Consider the following 22800-nt stretch of genomic DNA (forward strand, 5'->3'; position numbering starts at 1 on the left):
ACCTGACTATAGTTGAGGGCTGGAACGTAGATGGAGCAGTAAATCTAAAGCTCCCAAATGCACACGAGACATTTTGAGCCATATGAAGGAGAGAAACTGCAGCTGGAAACTACCTTAGTGGCTGCTAAATTTCTGTCATTGCTTCAGTCAAATGTAGCTGACACTAAGGATACAGAATGCATCATTTTCTAATGTTAATGGCACCTTTTCTTTTCCTCCGGAGACCTCAACAAACAGGCCTACTGCCATTAGATTCCCAAGCACACTGAGGGTCCTAGCAGAGTAAAATCTTGTTATTGTGAAAGCATCACCCAACTCGGCGTCCCTCTAAGAGCTGCAAATCACTGTTACGTTGATGCTGTATTTTGTTGTCAAAAGCAAAAAACTGAGTAAAGAACATGCAAAATTCATACTAAAAATTTTATTTGTTGTTCATCTGTACAATGACCAAAAAAAAAAAACAAAGCAAAAATACAAACAGGTGGTTAAATTACTCTCACGCTTACAAAATCGCGTAGGTCTAAAGATGTGTTTTTAAAAAAGCAAATTGGTAGCCAGTTGTCTGATGGGTATTACGATGGCATTGGCGCTCTTGGAGGAGCCCGTGGCGGGACGCCTGGGGGTCTTGGTGGCATCGGAGGTCCTCTCTGGAAGCCGAAGGGAGGTGGACGAGGAGGGCCAGCACCATAGCCAGGTGGAGGCATGGGAGGAGGAGGCCCTCTCATACCTGGAGGGACAGGAGGGCCTGAGAGAAAGAAAGAATGAATGAGCGGTTACAGTCTGATAAAACCACCATCGAGTATTACCAAGAATCAGAACAAAAAAATTGACTCCCACCACCCCCACCCAACCCCCCCCATCTTTTCATGCCCCAAACCTAACAACACAGATATATTTTTCCACAAGCATTTTCCTCCTCACATCTGCACGGTACTGTACAGAGGCAGATACTTCCTTCATGTCTTGCCATGTTCTGAACTATAACCAAGACAGTGGACAAACTTTGCATTACTGCAGCTTACTGCAGTGTGAGACAACAATAATCTCAAGTCCATTACAATTTTGAGGCACAATAGATGGCACGATAAATGTCTGGCTATTGTAGCACTGTAACAAAAATGCCCAAATGCTTTTAAAACGTGGCAAACAAAATGTCTTTGTCTACACTGCTGGAACACCTATGCATCACAAAACCTCAAAAGTTGAGAAGAACCCAGCTGCTGACACCGAAAACAAGGGAAATATGGATTATGGAATCAGTGTGAAGTAAGTTTTGCTGGCCTGCCAACATATTCTGCATCATTTCATGTCTCATGTTTCATATTGTACAGTGACTGGATGGTGGATCACAGAAACAGTCATACTTTTGTGACACTTAAGGAACAAAATTCAGGACCAAAACTGAGGCACTGTCCTAAAAATCTGCCTCCCGAGTCCTGTAGGTCAGTCTTTGTTGATTAATGATCAAAGTTATTTCATTCCTCAAGGTCAACATTTGCCTGCAACCAACTAAAAATGCAAATTGTAAAAGGGCATTAAGATAGGAACTAACATCAACAAGGACATGGCAAAAAACTAGAAAATAGAAATGGACTGGCACTTTTGTAGTGCTTTTCTCACTTACTGATTGCTCCAAGTACTTTATTCTATACACTAAGTATTTTAACTACCTACAGTCCCTTCCTGATTTCTGCTTTTTTTGCATATTTGTCACACTTACATGTTTCAGATCAAACAATTTTTTTATATCAAAGATACCTGAATGCAGTTTTTAAATCATGATTTAATTTATTAAACGAAAAAAAAAAAAAAGCTATGCAAACCTTCCTGGCACTGTGTGAAAAACTAATTGCCCCCTGAACCTAATACCTGGTTGTGCCACCCTTGGCAGCAAGAACTGCTATCAACAGTTCATGATAACTAGCAATGAGTCTTTTACATCGCTGTGGAGGAATTTTGGCACATTCTTCTTTGCAGATTTGTTTTAATGCAGCCACACTGGAGGGTTTTTGAGCATGAACGGCCTGTTTAAGGTCATGCCAAAGCATCTTGGTCAGATTCAAGTCGAAAGTTTGAATAGGCCACTCCAAATACTTCTTCCTGGCACAGAGACATCATTAAGCTTTTTTTAATAAATAAAAAAAAAAAAAAAAAAAAAAAAAGCTTACATCCATGTCTCTGGACAGCCAGGGTTCAAACATTAAACGTTCTTGCTTGCTAATTGCTGCCTTGGGCAAGGCAATGACGCTACACCTTATCCAATTTATTTCCCATATCCTATCTTATGAAAAGGGCTTCCAAAACATCAGAGCCCAGACTTTCTGCCACAGCCCTGCTGGTGTAATCGCAGTGATAGATTTTTTTTTTGTTTTGTTTTGAATATCACAAATTACAGTAGCGCGTCCTCCCAGGCATCAGCAGAGGCGCCAGAATGTGTCAGTGAACATCTGAGTGTTTTCCAAATCATCTTCCGGTTTATTTCATATGATAAATGATTCAATTAACAAAATGTGGTTTTATCAACATCAGCCCTGTGTTGGCACTAAAACGGTGAACCTATTTTTGCTGCATAAAATCTGTTGTCTTATGGAGAGAACCCTTCAATTATTCATTTACAGAGAATGCTGCTTTGAATGACTTTTCTCTTATTTTTGTGCTGAGAGAGACTTTTATTAAACAACAAAGAATGGAAGTGCTTATACCTGTGGGAGGTCCATACGGCGCTCTGGGAGGCATGCCCATAGGTGGGGGTGGAGGCATACTGGGGGGCGGCGGTGCCCGTTGGTTTGATCCTGGTGGAGCAGGAGGTGGAGGCACCATGCCAGGAGGAGCAGGAGGGGGCATGGGCATCTGAGGCATGCCTGCATGGCAGGAACAAAGCAAGCTCAAGCTTAACATTTCTGCACAAAGACCAAACTGTTACAGTGAAACTGCATGTATATTTAAATAGGCAGAATACAGGTAAACCACAACTGGCATTACACTCACACACATATGTACAAGAACTACAGAAAGCACCCAAACACACTTATCTAAACTTTTACAATATACTACTGCATTACTTTCCACTAGCAACTAATTTAGAAATAAATGCAGCCTTACCTGGATGCATACTGGCAGGAGGGAAGGGCGGTGGTCCAGGTGGGGGTCCGCCACCACCCTGTGGGCCAGGTGTCACAGCTACTGGTGGTATGGGCATAGCAGGGGGCATTGTTGGAGGCATTGATCCAGGTGGAGGAACAGGGGGGAAAGCTCCAGGAGGTGGCATGCCTGCACGCAAACAGGTTGTATTTGTAAAGTCAGTCATAATTTCATATTTGAGCAGAGCAACGTGACTTATGATGATCCACTTATGGTAGCTAATGTAATATCTATGAAGAACTTCATTAACAGACCAATTTTCTGGCTGTCACGTCCACTTTATTCCACACACTGATCAAGATTAAATTAAAAATAATCTCTTTATCATCTACTGATTAAAGAAGTATCAGTCAGAGCAGCACAGACACATTTCCTACATCATCTTAATGCTGATGATGGAAACGCATTTACTCTCATAACAATCACTAATCTATAACCATTAATCACAGACAGCTGCTGTTTACAGATTATACAGCAAAGTACAAGAGGAAGCACACCAACACAACTACATCACCACCTTTTTCCTTTTTCATATTTTCACATGTGACAGCTTTAAGTGGCCAAATAAAACTATTACTCCTTGGAATAAAATGGACACAATGTGTGTACAGGAGCCACGGCATGAGCAGCAGATTTAATATCCTGTCTATTTCCAAACAGGATCTGTTTAACAACAGCAGTTATGTGTGCAAAAGAAGGCATACTCATGCTTTGCTAAATGAAGTTTAAATGATGCCATATATACTTTAATTGATAGTTTGACAGAGCAATATAATTAACTCCATAGTCAACTGTTAGTGCTATTATAACTAAATGGAAGAAATTGGGAATGACAGCAACTCATCCACGAAGTGGCAGGCCACGCAAAATCACAAAGTGGGGGTCAGTGGATGCTGAGGCACACAGTGCACAGAGGTCAACAACTTTCTGCAGTCAATCGCTACAGACCTCCAGACTTCATATGTCCTTCAAATTAGCTCAAGAACAGTGAATAGAGAGCTTCATGGAATGGGTTTCTATGGCCAAGGAGCTGCATCCAAGCCTTACATTACCAAGCACAATCCAAAGCATCTGATGCAGTGGTGTAAAGCACGCCGCCACTGGACTCACTGCACACAAGTGCACAAAGCAAGGTCCATAAAGACATGGATGACTGAGTTTGGTGTGGAAGAACTTGACTGGCCTGCACAGAGTCCTGACCTCAACCCGATAGAACACCTTTGGGATGAATTAGAGCAGTCCAACATCAGTGTCTGACTTCACAAACGTGCGTCTGGAAGAATGGTCAAAAATTCCAATAAACAGACTCTGAAACCTTGTGGAAAGTGCTCCCAGAAAGGTTGAAGCTGTTGTAGCTGCAAAGGTTGGGCTGGCTTCACATTAAACCATATGAATTAAGGATGGGATGTCATTCAAGTCCATATGTGTGTGAAGGCAGCTGAGGAAATACTTTTGATAATATAGTGTATAGTGTAAACTAAATTGCAGTAGGTTCTCTGTGAGAATAAAATGAAAAGAGATCAAAACTCATAAGGAACAACTTTATTCTCACACCACTTTGGCTTGATGACTTCTTTTTCCTCCTCCTGGAAGTAGATCAAATTGTACCAGAAACCCCCATTCTGCTTGTAAAAAAATGACTTAAAATCATCACCTATTAACATATTCTTAACGGAAACAGTATCTTTCCACATTAACTGATCAGTGGCTGAAACATTCTGTAATACCCTGCATCAGTGTTCAAATACCCAAAGACCGATGCAAAAAAAATTTACTTTTACACACTCAAAACAATTTAACAGCTGTCATTTGCTCATACCTGGGATGGGCATCGCAGCTCCCAGCGTGGTGAGAACCGGCGTTGGAGCCGTTGGCGGTGGAGGAGCATCTGCAAACAGCTGGTGAGGTCTGTCTGCCTGGGAGAGAGGGTTCTGCGCAGCCAGGAGTCGCTCTGCAGCTGAGCCATGACGCTCTCCTTTGGAATCTTTCTTGAAGGCGTACGACACTGTGATGGGCCTGTTACAGAGATACTGGCCGTTCATGGCCTCAATGGCAGCATCTGATGCGTCGAAGCTGGCAAAATTGATGAAAGCGTAACCCTTAGAGTTGCCAGTGTCTGGGTCTCTCATGATCTTTGGCGTCTGGAGGATGACACCAAAGGCACTAAATGTGTCGTAGAGCAGTTTCTCATCAATCTCTGGGTCCAGGTTACCAATGAAGATGTTAGCACCAACATCCAGGTTTTTGTTGTGCGCAGAGGCTTTATTAACCCTGATTGGTTTACCATAGAGCTTTATCATATTCATGATTTTGATGGCATAGTCGGCATCCTCTTCACTGAGGAACTCCACAAAACCATAGCCTGGAAAAGGAATAAAAACAGTTAGCCATGTTTGTTTCTGATGATCCTTCAGAAATACATGCTTCAAGAGGTTTTATTCTCTGCTCTCCTCTCCTCACCTTGATGTTGGCCTGTGACCCTGTCCTTGGGCATGTGTGTGTTTACCACAGGACCAGCCTGCAGGAAAAGCTCCCATAGTAACGGCTCAGACACTTTCTCATCCAAACCACCAACATACACAGTGGCATCTGCAAAATGAAGAGAGAATAAACCTCATAATTATCAATGCATCATCAAACCATTTCTTTTTCAATGAACTTGAGTAAAATTATACTATGACAATGGAGCTACTGTATTTCATGAATAATAGATACCAAATTTTTACTCATTGTAGCTTCAGAACTGCAGGGTTTTAATTATTTACATCATTTAAATGTAAAACTCTAAACTCTTCTTCAAGTTAGTCACCTGTGATTAAAGATTTACCATTTTTACAGCCTAATTGATACTGTTTACCCGCTGAAAATACGATTTTCTGTCTTTTTTCAGCCTTTTTCACACATAGTGACAATGCTGAGCGTTATCTACCCAATAAAGTGTATTCAAATCTTACTGTAAAATTAATGTATAATAAAGGCATTGTAAAATGTGGTAACAGGCTAGCTTGTAAAAGTATTTGGGCACCTATATGGACACATTTTTTTTAAATGGGAAGAACATGTTGGCTTTTTATGTGAAAAATTAGCGCCAAGGCTCCATTTTCTTCACAGGTTCAGATTGTTTGGAGTGAGTTCTAAGGTAATGGGTACTTTTCATTACGCTGTGCGGGAAAGTTTGATTAGATGTGGGATGGCAGCCTGGTTCAACAATTTTTTGTTGTCTAAATAATGTGTCTTTCTTTAAACCCATTAATGCTTTCCACACTCTCCTCCAATTTATCATACGTGGGCAATATTCAGTAAAGCCACACGTTTAGCGATTACATCTAAAATAATATCTACAATCCTCCATATCTACATTGTTAAATACTCCGCACCTGCCGCGTGTAAAATCGGCACAATAAGAAACAATTTAGTTTTATTTCTTTGACGTGAATGCCGGATGAAGCTACTACTAGCTATGTTGTTAGCTTTATCGGCTACCTTTAGCTGTAACGTTAAGTCTGCTTTTAATTTGCTTACAACAACCACACTTCAAAACAACCCAAAAAACAACGCTGTACTTTGGCTCTCATCCGCAGCCGGCAAGTAAAAGGAATAAAAGTCTAAATGAAGAGCTAAATCGACGAAATGCTAAGCTAATGGCATCGCAGTATTTCCATGTGATCCGCCGGTTGTTTACCAGACTGCTGTCTGAACGAGGCGGTCAGCAAACATATGTGAGCAGCTTTTAGTGAAATGTACCTTAACATTTATAATTGCGGAGTGCAACGAAACAAAGCAAACAGTTTAATGATGAACGTACCTTGATTTCTTTCTGAAATTGGTCCCGCTGCCATATTGAATGACCAACGGAGGGGAAGCGCTGCATAGAGAAGTCCCACCTCTTCCGCCGCTATGTACCGGAAGTATAAAATAAAATAAAATTTCTGGTATAATATTACATTTTTCGAGCACATAATGTGAAAAACGAGCTCATTCTAACTAGAATGGGATGATTATTTTATTGCTTCTGGACACAATTTACCAGAAAAACATCTCAATAAATACAGATGGTTTACTTATTACTATTTTTAAAAATTAGTTTAAAGTTTATTTGTCACGTAGACAGTTATACAAGTGTAATGTGCAGTGAAATGCTTATGTACCAGAACAGCTGTACAAGCAAAGAAGAAGACACAAATAGAAAAGAATTCCAGAAGAATCCACTTTTTATTTGTATTTATTTATTATTATTGAATAACAGCAAACATAATTAACTAGTAGCTCAAGCATAGTCCAGGGGTGAATGTTGGGTAGCTCAGTAGTGGGTAGGTAGTGGGTGGGGTGGTCTTAAGTTGTAGTCTCATTTAGCAGACTAATGGCTTGAGGGCAGAAGCTCCTTCTCATTCTTTCAATCCTGGAAGCCGGTCTGTTGTCATTAGGGTCCCTGCGATCCTCCTGGCTTTAGGTCTGAATCATTTGATGTAAATGTCCTGCAGATTCTGGAGCTTGGTGGTTCTCTCGGTAGAATGAACTACCCTTCTGAGGGCCAAGCAGTCCTCACGGATCCAGTTCCCCATCCAGGTAGTGATGCTCTCACTCAAGATCCTGAGCACCCTGGATGAGAGTTTGAGGTCTGGTCTGAGGTAGTAGAGGTAATTAGTCTATTACAATTGTTAATAGAGAGGTAAAAGGTAATTAGTCTGTTCCTCACCAGTATTACTCTGTAATTTTAATTTGCAGATTCAAACTGACTGGGTTTTTATCAGAAACAGTGCTATGAAGCCTAAAATATATTTTAAGACTGGTGGTTATATTTACTATGCCTTACTGTGGCATTTGAAACCAAAGTTACTATGTAATTTTTAAAAAATGAAGTGAATGACAGCTGTGTTTTTCATTCTAAACATCTGAAATATGTCTTTTCATTAGTTTATAGTATTAAATTTTACCACTGTGTAATGTGGCCTTGATATTCAGTTCAGTTTGTAAACATGGACAACAAGTGACTCCACACAGTAATAACATTTGTAACAGCAAATTTATTACATATACATATAAATCTACTAAAAGTATAAACATGGAATACAAAATGCTCATAGAAAATACAAACAGTAAGGACCTCGAGAAACACTCTTATAAAACAATACTGTATAGAATATGAAACATATAAAACAGAACTTAATCAACACATCGTGTATCAAAGCCAAAAAACATGAAAAGCCAAAAGTGTTCTTTAGTAAATGGATAGCAAAGGAATATCCTGCTTAAAAAAAAAAAAAAAACTTCATTTATAATGATAACAAAGAAAGGTCAAAGGCATTTTTACAATAGGAGCTCTGAGATTAACGGCTTATGGCTAAAACAAACAAACAAACAATCAAAAAGGCTGAGCATCTAAATTAGAAGAAACACACGATTCAAGATCAGCCTCTTTCCTGTTAAGCAGGGCATTTAAACACTGGTCGAGTTCTCCTCATTAATCACATTTACGTTTCTTAATTTATTAATGGGACGATAAAATCACTCAGCATTTCTGCAGATGAAATCCTGGGAGGCTGTTTAGTTCCAAGTGTAAAATTTGCTGAAAACATTTTAAAAAGAAAAGATCTTAACGTCGATATATTAGGTTGAAGTTTTCAATCAATTTTAACTTTGTATTATTTACTGAAGAGAACCGCAAGGTCTTTTCCGAACAAATATTTTCATACTTGTGCTAAGCACATATTTTGCAAGGTGAGCACCAAAAAAACAAAAAAACAAAAACATTATATAATGTTTATAAATTTATACCAAAGGTAGTAATATTAAATACATCCTTCGTAATCTAACGGCATGTAACAAATTAAAGGGAATTCTTTCATAATTTGACATGAACAAAAAGGCTGAAACCACTCTGCAGATACTGAAAGTATTAACCAGCTCAGACTGTATATAAAAGATGGATGTAGCCACCGTGTCATCACCCATTGGTTTGGAAGCCTCATGTTTGGCATTTTGGACCTTCTTGATACCAGACATGACAAACAAGTGGTGTATCTCACTGAGAAACTGAGGGACACATATATAGTAATGACTCATCAGTAACAAAGTAGTGACACTCTAAAGTAGGGCTGGGCAATGAATTCTCCCACGGGGGCCACATGAGAAACTGGGACTTTTGTGGAGGGCCACACCCACAAAGCTTATAAAGAGATAAGATTAATATTGAGCAGATTTGAGTTCAGCTTAATGGTGCGGCCCTCCACAACAGGAGGAGGGCACACCCTGTTTCATCTTGTATCATAGTCAACATGAGATCATAATTTATGAGCAGACTTCATGCTGTACATTAAAAAGGACTTGAAACTAGCAAATGAGACCATAAACACATAAGGAAAGTAATCACTGAGGTCAGTCATTTCTTTACTTCTCTTTGCAGCCAGAGGACTCGCCCGTGCTGACAATTAGAGAGAATGTAGATGGAAGGCACTTCTTCACTGGCTTGACTTTTTAGACAGAGAAGCTTCGGCCATCTTTCATATACAGTCTGTGATTCAGATCAAGAAATAGCACATAATCCTCTACACAACTGTGAAATGTCACTTTTACACTTCTGTTTCCATATGCATTATACAAAAAAGACATAGTCTGTCAATTAGTTTGGCAGATTTTGTTACTTTCGGGCTGACTGTGGGAACTTGTTTCCATCTGTTTTCAGTCTTTATGCTACTCTAAGCTGAGACTGCTGCGTTTAGCTTCATATTTACCAGACCGCCATGCATACGTCAATCTAATTCTCCAATCAAATTCCCCCCAAATGTTGAACTATTCCTTTAAAATGCTGTAACAGTAAGAAATTAGCTGCACGTGTAAAGACAACCGTCCAAACATTGCCAGCTACCAATTTTCATAAAGGCACAATGACTCGAGAGAAGAGTTATAGCAACTGAATAATAAAGCTCTTCCTGCACTTTTTTCTTTATTCGTCATCTCTTTATATTCTGTGTAATCAGTTTCTGCTGCTAACAATCCAGCATTCAGCAATGAGAACGAGCCCTCCTGCTGTTTGACTTTCATTACCTCCAAAAGAGCCATATCACATCAATTAAAACTCTGGTTACGCGGGGTCTTTTTAATGCTGCTTGTTAAAACGCCTTTATCCCTACAATGTATAAAAATGCATTTTATAAAGACGGACAAATATAAAGTTATGACATTTACAGTAAAAAAAGGTAATAAATGCCTGTTATATTACTTTTTTTTTGGCATGTAGACATAACAACACTGCCAAAACCCAATTTCTGCTTCCAGTATCTCAAAAAAAAGAAGACTTAGACCACAGAAGCTGGCACTGTTTTAACTGCAATGACTCAAAACCGATGGTTCAGCTTTAAAAAAAAAAAAAAAAAAGCCAAACTCATTTTCTGGCCTCCATATTGTAACTGCTGAGACCTACATTTAAGTCCTAACAACCACTGACCTTTTTGAACTCCTCTAGCTGACAAACACAATCTGCATCACAAGAGCAATTTTGTAGTTTAAGTTGTGTTGCTTTGCAGGCCCTTTATTTGCTAGCGCATTAAAAATATACATTCGGCTAGTGTCATCGTAACCAAGCAAACAATGAAGCTTAAAAAAAGCCAAAAGTCTTTGCAAACAAACAAAAACAAAAGTAAAACAGACTAGGGTGGTTTAATATTTGATTTTTCTTTAAAACCTGAGCTTCAGTCAGAGCTGTCAAAAATGTCAATTACCTGACATTTTCCTTTTGTTTTTCTGCAAAGAACACACAAATTACTATAACATGAGCCAATAAGTGTGTTTCTGTGCTTACTGGAATTCTAGTAATATTTAAGGACCTGCAGCACAAGGTTGTACACCCACTACATAAAACCGGTGATATTAGGTGAGATCTTTAATCCCCTTCACTGGTGATTTTTTTTTTTTTGCTGAATGGGGTGACTTATCTGGCATCTTATCATCCCAAGTACTATAAGCAAGCAAAATGAACCAAAGCCGAAAAGCAACACGTGAACCATGCCTCAGGAGCGTTTGGTCTGGTGGGTCATTTTATGCCCCGTACATTCACTGAATCATAGAAGGCTTTGTCTCCGTAGGTTTACTTTGAGTAAGTACAGTATGAAGTAATGAAAAAACAAACAAACAAACATGTAAATCCCAGTCAGGTAGAATGCCGAGCACTTTTACAGGCATCTAGAAAAAAAAAGCACTGCTATGCTGTATTTACTAGGCACAAAGAGGTAACGGCTATAGCGGGTAGTATTTGTTTTATGGACAAGATGTGCATACTGTAAGTCAAGGCTTGATTAGCTGGTCCTCAAAACAAAACAAAACCTTAAAGTTCTGAGAAGTCATCTGTGAAGATATCAATACTGTTACCAGGAATCCTACGGAGCGTGAAGGCATGTTTCCACATTGGACGACAGGTTTAGTGCGAGGGCAGTGTGGCGGTGTTGGCTGCACTGAGCTGACCCACAGCTAACATCAGGATGTCCTTCTTCTCTTTGTAAAAACGCAGTTCTCTTCCCGCCAGCCTGGCGTCCTCTAGTTCTCGCTCTGTTGTGGCCAGCTCCTGCGCGATGGTGCCCGCTATGCTCTGTTCTCGGTTCACCCAGTCAGCGGCCATCTGAGTGCGCATGTCGTCATCCAGAGCCCGATGGGAGTAGTGAGCCAGCACCTCCTGCAAGTTCAGCCATAAAGTCATAATCACGGCTAAGTGTTTGATAATGGAAAACAACCTTGATTAGATATTCCCTCAGTTATCTGCATTTTGTGCCAGCTCAATCTAGTGAGACTTCATCACTGACTGGAGCCACTGTCTGTAAACGATCCAACCAAGACGATAAGGCTGTAGACAGTCACTGCTGTATCTCTCCCCTGACCTGTTCTGTACTGACGATTTGAACCAAAAATTTCAAATTTGGATTCATCACTCCATCAGACCTGCTGCCAAAGATTTTCAGTCCAGTTCTTGTGTAATTTGGCATACTTCAGCCTTTTCCCCCTGTTTCACTTCCTTAAGAACAGATTCTTGACAGCCACGTTTCCACTGAGACAATTTCTGACGAGGCTTCAGTGAACAGTAGATGGATCAACTGATGGTCCAGATGCATCTCTGAGGTCCTGTCAGGTCTTTGCTGGATTTTTCCTATTTCTTAAGGACATGACTTTCAGATACTGCTCATCTGCTGTTGATAGTTTTTCAGACCTGACACATCTTCTTTTGCTACAAAGATATGCCAAGTTTTTAGCTAAAGGCTCTTTGGGATTCACTTTGCTGTTATAAAAATGCTGTTTTATGTCTGTTAAACTTTACTTTCAGCATTTTTCATAGCTTTATCCAAAGACACTTGAATAAATTATGTGTGACAGGCTGCTAGTAACAAAGTGCCTAAAGATACAATTTGTACTTTGCTAAGTTGTTTGTTAAGTGTAGACACAACACTGGTTCATCCATTGTGTTAGGTGTCTTTTCTATGCTTGAATGATTCATAGGTCAGTGTTCAGTGGTTTAACAGACTGAAACACATTCCTCTGAAAATGGTCAGGTACAAGTACTGGACTGAAAGTAAGTGAAGAAGCAGCCAGCATCCAAAGAAAAACTTTGAAAGACCTTCAGAAAGCCTGGAAAACTATTGCTCAAGATCACGTTAAAAAATAACAAGTCTGGTTCCTTAATATAAAGAAATAAGGAGTGATTCAAGACTTTTGCACAGTTCTGTATAGAGTGTTGCAGTGTAGATGCTCATAATAAAAATGTCCATAATCTTAAATAAAAAGAGAACAAAGTATGTGCAGGCAGTTTTTTTCTGCTCTTAGCTCTATATGATGTCACAAAGAGCATCTAAACGAGAAAAATAAATGCAAAGAAATCCTTTATATGGTCATCTTGTGAACAAATCTCTGACTGCTTAAAAAGCTAGTTAAAGTTTTAATTCTGTATATGTACATGTGATCTGTTTTCAGATTAGAATAGCTGTCCGTTGGATACTTCCCAAATGTAAAGCTTATCTCATCTTTTAGGCAGCATGTTCTCATTTAGAAAGACCTTTTTTGTTGTTCCTTTTTTTCAACTAATCTGTGCACTCAAACACTGCTACAAGTCGTGGTGAGTCATGTCATGGTATGAATTTATCTAGAACAGCCCCGTCGCATAGAAAAATGCCTGATCGGCCACAGCATTAAAACCACCTAATTTTGTCGGTCACCAAAACTGGGCGTGGACACAGAACCTCTGGGGGTGCACTTTGGTGTCTGGCACTGGGACACTGGCTGTGGATCGTTTTGGTCCTGTGGACTGCTGGGTGGGGCCTCGACTGACTGAGATTGTTCTGTCGTGTCCCGGGACTCCTTGATTGGAGTGGGATACGGAGAATTTGAGCTCTTTTTTGGGTTCCTCAAGCTGTTCCTGTGCAGATTTTGAATTGTGGTGCGGCGCAATGTTAAGGTGGGTGCTTCGTGTTTCCCAGCATGACATTGCACTGTAGAGACACTCATTGTTTTTCACCTCACCTGTCGGTGGTTTTAATTTTGTGGCTGATCAGTGTGAAATTTGTTCATTAAAAATGACTGTATTTGCTTAAATTAAGCAAATTTTTTAGAGGGCTTGGATTTCATCCAGTACCTGTCGGGAACACTGCCGTTCTCTCATGGCTTTGAGGCTTCCATTCCAGTGCAGCAGCTGGAACACAGTCATCAGCTCCTGGAAGACAGACACAAGCAAGACCAAGAACAAGAAACCAGTAATTGAGCATTGTGGGGCCAAACTAACTGTATATTATCACCTGTGAATGAACATTTACACATAAAATTGCTGTCTTTATGAATATGTGTTTTGTATATAGGCATATTTATAAAGGTTGAGCTCACACCTTGTCAGTGATATTACATGCATAAATATAAAGAAAAAAGCTACTTAAAACACACACCTGAAACTCCAGCATGGACTTTCCTTTGTTGGACTCAAGCATGAAGCGAAACGCCCCAATCCCTGTGGTGGGATTGTCAGCCTCTTCTCTGTTTCCCTGTGAGCATCGACAAGCAGTTAATGCCAGTCAACAACAGCTCGGTCTCACGTATGCTACTTACTTGTATGTCTCTACACATATTTGGCACTTGTGTGTGTGTTTGTGAGTCAATCCAATGCAGTGTTATTTTCCTTCATTTTCTTTTCAAAAGCATCACTTATTTGTACTCACTGTGTACACTTTAGTCTCTGGAGCTTGAAAAAGGCGACTGGACTTCTTTTTGTTTCTTGAAGACGTTTCACCTCTCATCCGAAAGGCTTCTTCAGTTCTCAACCAAATGGTGGAGAGACCCAGGTATTTAAACCCCTGTGGGCGTAGTCCCCTGGAGGTGGTTATGACCCTCTATTGATCATGTGCGTGAACACATGTGCCCAGGTGTGAAGAGGGCGTGGGTCATATTTAATCAGTGGTTTCAGTTGAAACCAATTTAGGACTCCGCTCCATTGTTTCCTGTGGCCTATTGAGGTCACTGGAACAAAGGTGTGAATGGGGGTTGAGACGTCTGGGAAGGGAGCTCAGGACAGCACTGTAAGCGGGGGAAAGTTGGTGACGTAATCCACCTCCTCTGTTCAATGATGGTTGTTCACAGTGGACATAGATGGCTTCTTTCACTCCTCTTTCAAACCATCTGTTTTCCCTGTCCAAAATGTGAACATTGGCATCCTCAAAAGAGTGCCCTTTTTCCTTCAGATGCAGATGTACTGCTGAATCTTGTCCTGTCGAGGTGGCTCTTCTATGTTGTGCCATTCGTTTGTGAAGAGGCTGTTTGGTTTCACCAATGTAGAGGTCCGAGCACTCTTCACTGCACTGAACAGCATACACTACATCGCTGATCTTGTGTTTGGCGGGTTTGTCCTTGGGATGAACCAGTTTTTGTCTTAGGGTGTGACTTGGTTTGAAGTATACTGAGATGTCATGCTTGGAGAAAATTCTTCTGAGTTTCTCTGACAAGCCTGACACATCAAATCAGCTAAGATGCACAGGAATGAAGGCCAAACACAAACTACAGAGAATAGGAAGGACAAGAGGAACAACATTGTCATCCCATATGTGTCAGGCTTGTCAGAGAAACTCAGAAGAATTTTCTCCAAGCATGACATCTCAGTATACTTCAAACCAAGTCACACCCTAAGACAAAAACTGGTTCATCCCAAGGACAAACCCGCCAAACACAAGATCAGCGATGTAGTGTATGCTGTTCAGTGCAGTGAAGAGTGCTCGGACCTCTACATTGGTGAAACCAAACAGCCTCTTCACAAACGAATGGCACAACATAGAAGAGCCACCTCGATAGGACAAGATTCAGCAGTACATCTGCATCTGAAGGAAAAAGGGCACTCTTTTGAGGATGCCAATGTTCACATTTTGGACAGGGAAAACAGATGGTTTGAAAGAGGAGTGAAAGAAGCCATCTATGTCCACTGTGAACAACCATCATTGAACAGAGGAGGTGGATTACGTCACCAACTTTCCCCCGCTTACAGTGCTGTCCTGAGCTCCCTTCCCAGACGTCTCAACCCCCATTCACACCTTTGTTCCAGTGACCTCAATAGGCCACAGGAAACAATGGAGCGGAGTCCTAAATTGGTTTCAACTGAAACCACTGATTAAATATGACCCACGCCCTCTTCACACCTGGGCACATGTGTTCACGCACATGATCAATAGAGGGTCATAACCACCTCCAGGGGACTACGCCCACAGGGGTTTAAATACCTGGGTCTCTCCACCATTTGGTTGAGAACTGAAGAAGCCTTTCGGATGAGAGGGGAAACGTCTTCAAGAAACAAAAAGAAGTCCAGTCGCCTTTTTCAAGCTCCAGAGACTACTATGACCTGTGTACACTTTCATAACATTTACTATATGTCAAATATCCATGTGCATGTTGCCAAAAACCGCAAAAATTGACCTGTGTTGCTGACTGACAGTCATATAAACACGACTTTGGTTATTAAACTTACATTGAAGGAGGCCAGCGCCTCATTCACGCTCTTCTCAATGAAGTCGTCTGTAATTCGACGCGAGGGATGTTCGTTAAAAACAGAGTTCATCAGGGCGATCTTGGCAGCGCTGCGTCTTGCCTCTGCCTTCGTGGGACAGAACTGTCAAACAGCAAAGAGAACATGTATGAATGGACAGAAACACAGATAAACAGTCAAAAGGCCAACGACAGCTCAGGCAATCTTTAAATGACTGTGGTTTTGAGCTTGCAGCCATATTTGATCTTGTGGTTGCAGAAATGTTTGCAATAGAATAAAGCGTCTCTCCAAACCACAACACATTCACTGTTGTCCAGTCAAAGACAATGGCACATTTTTATCATAATGTGCAAAAGTCTCAAGCCACCAAGTATTTCTTTATATTGTGCTAGGAAAATGGTAACTAGGTACAGCGAAATACAGTCTTCAAGGAAAAACAGAGTTTGTACAATTCTAACGAGCTTGAAAGTCAATATTTAGTATGACAACACAATCTGAACTATTTTGGGCAGCTTTCTTAGAATTTCTTTAAGCAGTCTTCAGAAATAGTTTTCCAGACTTCTTGAAGGACATTCAAAGCTCTTCTTTGGATGTTGGCTGCCTTTTCTTCTCTTCTCGGTGAATATGATCCCACAATGCTTCAATAACGTTGAGGTCCTGGCTCTGGGGAGGTCAATCCATGATTGATAGTGTTTCATAGTATGTATTTTTCAATCCAGGTACGCTTTTATTGCATTGGCAGTGTGTTTAGGATCATTATCATGCTGAAAAGTAAAGCTTTTGCCAATCAGATGCTTTCCAGATGGTATTGCATGGTGGATCAAAATGTGATGGTATTTTTCCGCGTTCGTAATTCCACCAATTTTGACAAAATGTGCAACACCACTGACTGAAATGCAGCCCAAAATCATGACAAAGCCAAAGATGGCTATAGACACTCACTGTCACTCACTCTCTCCTGACCTCCTCCATACATCACCACTCCATCAGACCTGTTGCCAATGATTTTCAGCCCAGTTATTGTGTAGTATGGCATACCTCAGCCTTCACTCCTTGTTTCTCTTCCTTAAGAATGGCTTCTTGACAGCCATCCTTCCACTGAGGCCATTTCTGATGAGGCTTCAGTGAACAGTACATGGATCAACAGAAGGTCCAGATGCGTCTCTCAGGTCTTGTCAGGTCTTTGCTGCATTTTTTTCCTATTTCTTAAGGACATGACTTTCAGATACCGTTTATCTGCTGTAGATCATTTTTCAGGCCTGACACTTCTTCTTTTGTCCTCCACTTTCCAGTTTACTCCAGTTTTCAAGGACACACTGCACACCATGCCGAGATATGGCAAGTTTTCCACCGATAGCTTTAAAACTGGTTCTTTGTTAAGTTGTCTATTACGTGTAGACAGACATAGGTATACACACATATTCATAGGTCAGTGTTAAATGACTGAATAAACAAACAAAAAAATTCCTCTGAAAATGATCAGGTACAAGGACTGGACTGAAAATGAGCCAATGTTCAAGACCACTTTAAAAATTACAGGAAAGTCTGGTTCCTTGGAAGCAAAATGTAAAGAACTGAGGGTTGGTCTCAAGACTTCTGCACGGTACTGTATATTTTGTGATAATTGTGCTCACAGAACGCAGATACTGTACCTGGAAACTTCCGAAGCAGCTGCCGCCTGGAAGGCTAACATAGCAAACATATGGAGGGCTGTTGGATGGAACCATTTCATAAACAACGAGGGCTCCGTTCCGCAGGTCGGCTCCTCTGGTCAGCTTCATCTGCCAAAACTCCTGCAAAGCTTCCACCACGTTCACTGCAGGACGCACAGATAAAAGAAGCCTTGTTACATCAGAGTAACACAAACCATTAGTCCAGTTTACATGTGTTTGTCTGCTGCCACTAGCCGAGCTCTACAACATCCTCTCTAAACAAAAATTGAAAGGTGCAGGGAAAGGTCGTCTCCAGGATGCCAGAGCATTTTCCGGAAAGGTTTAGGTGGCTGCCCAGAGGAAATTCTGCATCACCTCAGAGGAGTGGCTTACAGAAAAACACTCGACTCTGCGCTTCATATGAGAAAGCTGAGTTCTTGTCATCCACAAGGAAACAAAAACAACAATGGAAAGCTGCAAACTCTGCAACTGAGTCATAAATGATTACTTGGGTTTGGGGTCTGTTGGGAAATATGTGTGCAGCCAATATTATTTGAATGCTGTTACTGCTCACTGTTTGAACACAGGCAGCCTGCATCTCGCCCTTATACAAGTCTGGAGGCTCACCAACTTCATCAAACATTAAAAAGAAGCTTCTGTCAACAAACTATAAGCCATATTTTCCATAGAGTAGATCCCTAAAGGACTATCCAAATCTTTTTTTTTTTAAATATGTATGCTGTTCTCTTGCTTCCAATTAGTAACACAGTTTTAATCGATGACTGGGAAGTTTAGACACTCTAAATATTTTGGTTCTTTTCCATCAGGGAAGCGTCTGATCTGTCCTAAGCTCCACTCTGCAGGATGACAAATAATGTGTCCAAAGACAGCCAGAGTTGTAAAGAACTATCTTCAGTGTCAGGACAAACAAGGAGACCCACAACAGATGGTCAGGCCCCCACAGAGCCCTGATCTCAAAGTCAAGTCAATCTGGGATTACATAAAGAGACAGCCTAATGAAACTCAAACAGCCTGAATTTGCTCCTTAAAGCATGCGAGAGTTAGTGCAGTTTTAAAGACAGTTTATTTTTCTGTTTAATGCTTTTTGTATAAAGTTAAATACTATTAAAAACTATTTCTTGTACAATTATTGCTTTAAAAAAAAAAGTCCATAATGTACTCTATTTTAAACTCTGGATGCACAATGACATTCAGGCTCATGACAGTGATTTAATGAGGATTTCTGGTCTGTTTTTATCAATTTCCTCTATAGTAAAAGTGGAAAGAGACAGGAAAGACTTGATATTGAAGGATGTATTGTGGAGCTGGTCCAAGCTCAAACCTAAAAAAGAAACTACAGTCAAAGAACATCCTGCAACTCCACTTTAAAGTGCACGAAACTTTTTCCAAAGCCATATTTGCACACGATGTCCCTTTTCTCATAATACTTCTTTAAATACACTAAATAGGTCTTTTAAAATTACAACTTAATGACCGCTTTAAAGGAAACATATAGGAAAGCCTAATTACATCATCTCGTGTGTTTTACTGCCAAAAGTCTTAAAAGATGCTGCCAAGGAATGTGTCAAGAAGCCTAAATGGGATGCAGGGGAAAAGAGGCTGTTAGCTGGCGACACATGGGGACCATCTTTGGGAAATAAATCCTATTAGCATTGGGCAGGAACACATGTTTTAGCTCCAGCTCTAGCATTGCTTAAGCCTTTGGTCTAATGGTAGTTTTAGGTACGCCTCAAGAGGGTAAACTCTGACCTCCAGGTGATGACAGAAACCGGTCAGGTACTTTAAATTAAACTCCATCCTTCAAGTAAAGATTACTAATGATGTGCAGTTTATATTTAATATAAAATATATAAACTCAGTTTTCTAACCAGAGGATATGACATAATTTGACAAACTATACTGGCACCGCTCTTTGATTTTTCAAGGTTATTAAGGTTTTTCACAGCGTCCATTATTGTTATTTACCGTGTAACAGGAGTGTAATGGCCAATTTACGAACAATAGCTTATTGTTCGTAAATGCAATCCCCTGCAGCCCTGGATTTTAATCCAGCGATGAAGTGACTGGAGCAAACATCTAAGGAAACTTCACGGTAACATTGCATCAGGTGCAAATTACCACTGCAGCCTACATGGTGTATTTACACAGTTTAGATAAACGTGAAAATTACAGGAGTTTCTTTTTAATGCCTTCCTTCCAAACAAATGGCGCAGCTGAAAGTGGTTTTCAGCTCTTCAAAAAGTCCCCTCCCCAGCTATAACCTGAAGCGTTATGACACACATTAACAGCGCTATTCCCAGGACAGTGTCACTGCCGGACATTACCTCTGCCGTAACCCTGCGTGTGTTTGGCGAAGCTGCGGACCACAGCCTCCACCGCCTCCTTCAGTACTGCCGGGTTCCCCGGGTTACAGTGACCGCCAGCCACCGGCCCCAGCCCCGCTCCTACTCCGCCGTAGAGGCTGTGGAGCTGCAGCGGGGGCGGCGGAGGAGGAGGCCCGGACGAAGCTGCCAGAGAGGCCGGAGAGGACAGCAACGGCGCGATGGGGACAGTAACCCCGGGCCGGAGAGAGGAGCGGAGGGTCCCGGTCGCTCCCGAACCGAATCCGATCCCCGGCTGCAGCCTCTGATGGCGGACACTGTCCGGGATAACGTTAGATTCCATTGTCCCGACGTAACGTCTGCGGAGTCCCGGTCTGGAGGAAAACTGTAGCGATCAACCCGACGGCTTCTGCTGAAAAAGTGAGCTTTAAGGGCTGAATGAGCGAAGTATATCAGGGTTTTTGTCAGTCACAGCCTAAGTAAGTACTGAGCTGACTTGATTCGACACATAACGGCGCTGCTATGCATCCTCGCTCCGCGGATTAGGCTGCGGGATTGTCAGTCAACTGTTGCCTTCAAGGACCCCTCGTATTCTGCTACTTCTGCCACTACTGCTTTAATTACACTGTAAAATGCATTTACAGTACGGCTGCATACGTTTCTAATGTGTGAATTGGTATTCTTTGTAATTGTTACAATGACTGTGTTTTTCATGAGAATTTTTTTTCTTTTTCTTGGTATACAATGCAAATAAAAATAAATCCTTCTCTATTCTCTGTTTATTTCTTGTTTTCCTGTGTTTCTTTTTGTGGAGTATTTCCTCATCCTAACTGAGGATCTAAGGATGAGGGATTCTTTACATCCTGGGGCAATAGTAACACTGACTTTAAGTTGTCATAATGTTTAGCTTTACATTCAAAGTGTAATGCAACCTTACAAAATATTCTACAACTAGGAAACTCCATGTTCATTTTATTATGTATTTTATTTATTTATTCCTGTTGTACAGCTGCTGATTTAGCTATATGTTAATTTATATTAATTTTTGAGTTGATTTAGAAATAATTAGCCAACAAATGGCACTGCACCGATAGACAAATTGCAGTGGGTTTGTGCTGCATTCACTTTGTACTGGGGCAGCTGTGGCTCACGTAGTAGAGTGGGCCATCTACCAATAGGAAAGTTGATGGTTTGATCCCTGACTCCTCCTGTTTGAATGCCAAAGTATCCTTGGGAAAGATACTGAGCCTTGAGTTGCCCCTGGGTGTGTATGCGCACAAATGTCAGCAATCACTTAGGCATAGATAAAAGCACTGTATAAATAAACTTATTTTGGGTGCTCAACTGAGTAGAAAAGTGCTATAGAAAAAGAAAAGCAGGGTTTCTTTGTGCCAGTCAACAAAAACAAAAAGAGGTTGTTCAACTTTACTTGTTGCAAACAAAAATTAACAGTGTAATAATCTGCTTATTTAATACGTACATTAAACAGAAAATATTAAACATTACAAAAATGCTGCATAAAACAACATATAAAGATAAATGTTAATTGTCTGTAACAAGGCAGTCATCTTTGTTACAGACAAGTAGCATATGCTTTTAGTTACGTGTGCTGCGTTGAGATTTCCGATTTTTCCTAGAGGACTGGAATGCATCAGTGGAAAATCAGAAAATGTCAAGCCGAGAAATCTGAGCCTGCTCTGTTCTTCTCTGGCACCAACAGAGAACAACTACAGTGCGGTTTACAGCTCCAGCTCTGCTGAAGCATGTGATTAAAACTTGGATCAGACCAACTCACTTCACTTGATAAGAGGTGGAAAAAAAATTATGATTTTTCTTTGAAATACTGAAACATAATGCAAGCTTATAGTATCTTAACTGTCGGCTGGGGGGGGGGGGGGGGGGGGACCACCAACTTAGAGCAGAACAAAGACTTGAAGAGGAAATGGGACCTCCTCTTGTGCCTCCTAAATGTTTTTAGGACTTTCTGGGTCTTGTGTCATTTTTCATTCTTTGTGCGGTCTGGGATGAGGCCAGAGAAGTCCAAAGGAGGAACTATTCCTTTTTTTTTTTTTTTTTTAAAGCTGAATCTGCATTAAATCAAAGATTGAACATCATCTGTTTCCACTAAAAAGCACATTTTAAACAAATTAGAGCCCAGCGAGAAACTGGAAATCTCACAAAGGACAAGAAAAAAACGTTGAAAAAAGAGTGTTTACTACAGAGTGTGCAAACAGCAGAAGGATTTCAGCAGATGCATGCTTCATAACTGTGAATGAGTGTGCGACTCGCTACTGCATGCTCTCATTTCATGACACTAGTTTATAACCTGAAGGTCTTTGGCTTATGCTCACTTCCTCTGACATTTTTCCATTGATGTTCTTCTCCAGTTTTCTAATGAGTGTCTGTTCTTAACTTGTTTCAGCGTGGACTGAACTCCACGATAGATACAACTTTAATGCAAGAGGCTTCAAGATTAAGTCCAAGTAAACCAGTTACGGGTGATCCTCTGACCTAAATACTGTGCATACTTTTTCCTTTTTCTGAAATATTTATACAAATACTGTATCTCTCAGTCTAGTTCATCAAATGCAAGCACAATCATGGGGAAGACTGCCTGCATGACAGTTGTCCAGATGACAATCATCTACTATGTTGTATCAAATTATGTTAATGG

The 22800-nt window shown here is 40.7% G+C and overlaps 2 protein-coding genes across 2 annotated transcripts; both read right to left on the reverse strand.

Moving 5' to 3' along the window:
• Positions 1 to 406: 406 nt before the first annotated feature.
• Positions 407 to 6980, reverse strand: sf3b4 (splicing factor 3b, subunit 4). The gene is made up of 6 exons (XM_030741251.1): positions 6947 to 6980; positions 5602 to 5730; positions 4961 to 5503; positions 3103 to 3270; positions 2703 to 2861; positions 407 to 745 (listed from the first exon to the last, which is right to left on the reverse strand). The coding sequence occupies exons 1-6, from the start codon at positions 6978 to 6980 to the stop codon at positions 573 to 575; spliced, it is 1206 nt and encodes a 401-aa protein (XP_030597111.1). The 3' UTR covers positions 407 to 572.
• A 1165-nt stretch (positions 6981 to 8145) lies between these two features.
• On the reverse strand, positions 8146 to 20677 carry lix1l (limb and CNS expressed 1 like). Its single transcript, XM_030740277.1, has 6 exons — positions 20130 to 20677; positions 17785 to 17948; positions 16115 to 16255; positions 14055 to 14150; positions 13751 to 13828; positions 8146 to 11806 (listed from the first exon to the last, which is right to left on the reverse strand). Exons 1-6 carry the CDS (start codon positions 20467 to 20469, stop codon positions 11555 to 11557), a joined length of 1071 nt encoding a protein of 356 aa, XP_030596137.1. The 5' UTR covers positions 20470 to 20677; the 3' UTR covers positions 8146 to 11554.
• Positions 20678 to 22800: the final 2123 nt, after the last annotated feature.

This window comes from Archocentrus centrarchus, chromosome 11 (assembly GCF_007364275.1).
Source record: "Archocentrus centrarchus isolate MPI-CPG fArcCen1 chromosome 11, fArcCen1, whole genome shotgun sequence".
Lineage (NCBI taxonomy): Eukaryota > Metazoa > Chordata > Actinopteri > Cichliformes > Cichlidae > Archocentrus > Archocentrus centrarchus.

Bases quoted from the DNA above. Each gene is read 5' to 3' on its own strand.
- lix1l (XM_030740277.1), bottom strand. From the start codon at position 20,469: ATGGAATCTAACGTTATCCCGGACAGTGTCCGCCATCAGAGGCTGCAG. The intron at 17,949-20,129 runs GTAATGTCCGGC...TGCGTCCTGCAG, and splicing joins CACGCAGGGTTACGGCAGAG to TGAACGTGGTGGAAGCTTTG. The intron at 11,807-13,750 runs GTACTGGATGAA...CTGAACTTGCAG, and splicing joins AACGGCAGTGTTCCCGACAG to GAGGTGCTGGCTCACTACTC.
- sf3b4 (XM_030741251.1), bottom strand. From the start codon at position 6,980: ATGGCAGCGGGACCAATTTCAGAAAGAAATCAAG. The intron at 3,271-4,960 runs GTATGAGCAAAT...GTTTGCGTGCAG, and splicing joins AGCTGCGATGCCCATCCCAG to GCATGCCACCTCCTGGAGCT. The intron at 2,862-3,102 runs GTAAGGCTGCAT...CCTGCCATGCAG, and splicing joins TCCTGCCAGTATGCATCCAG to GCATGCCTCAGATGCCCATG.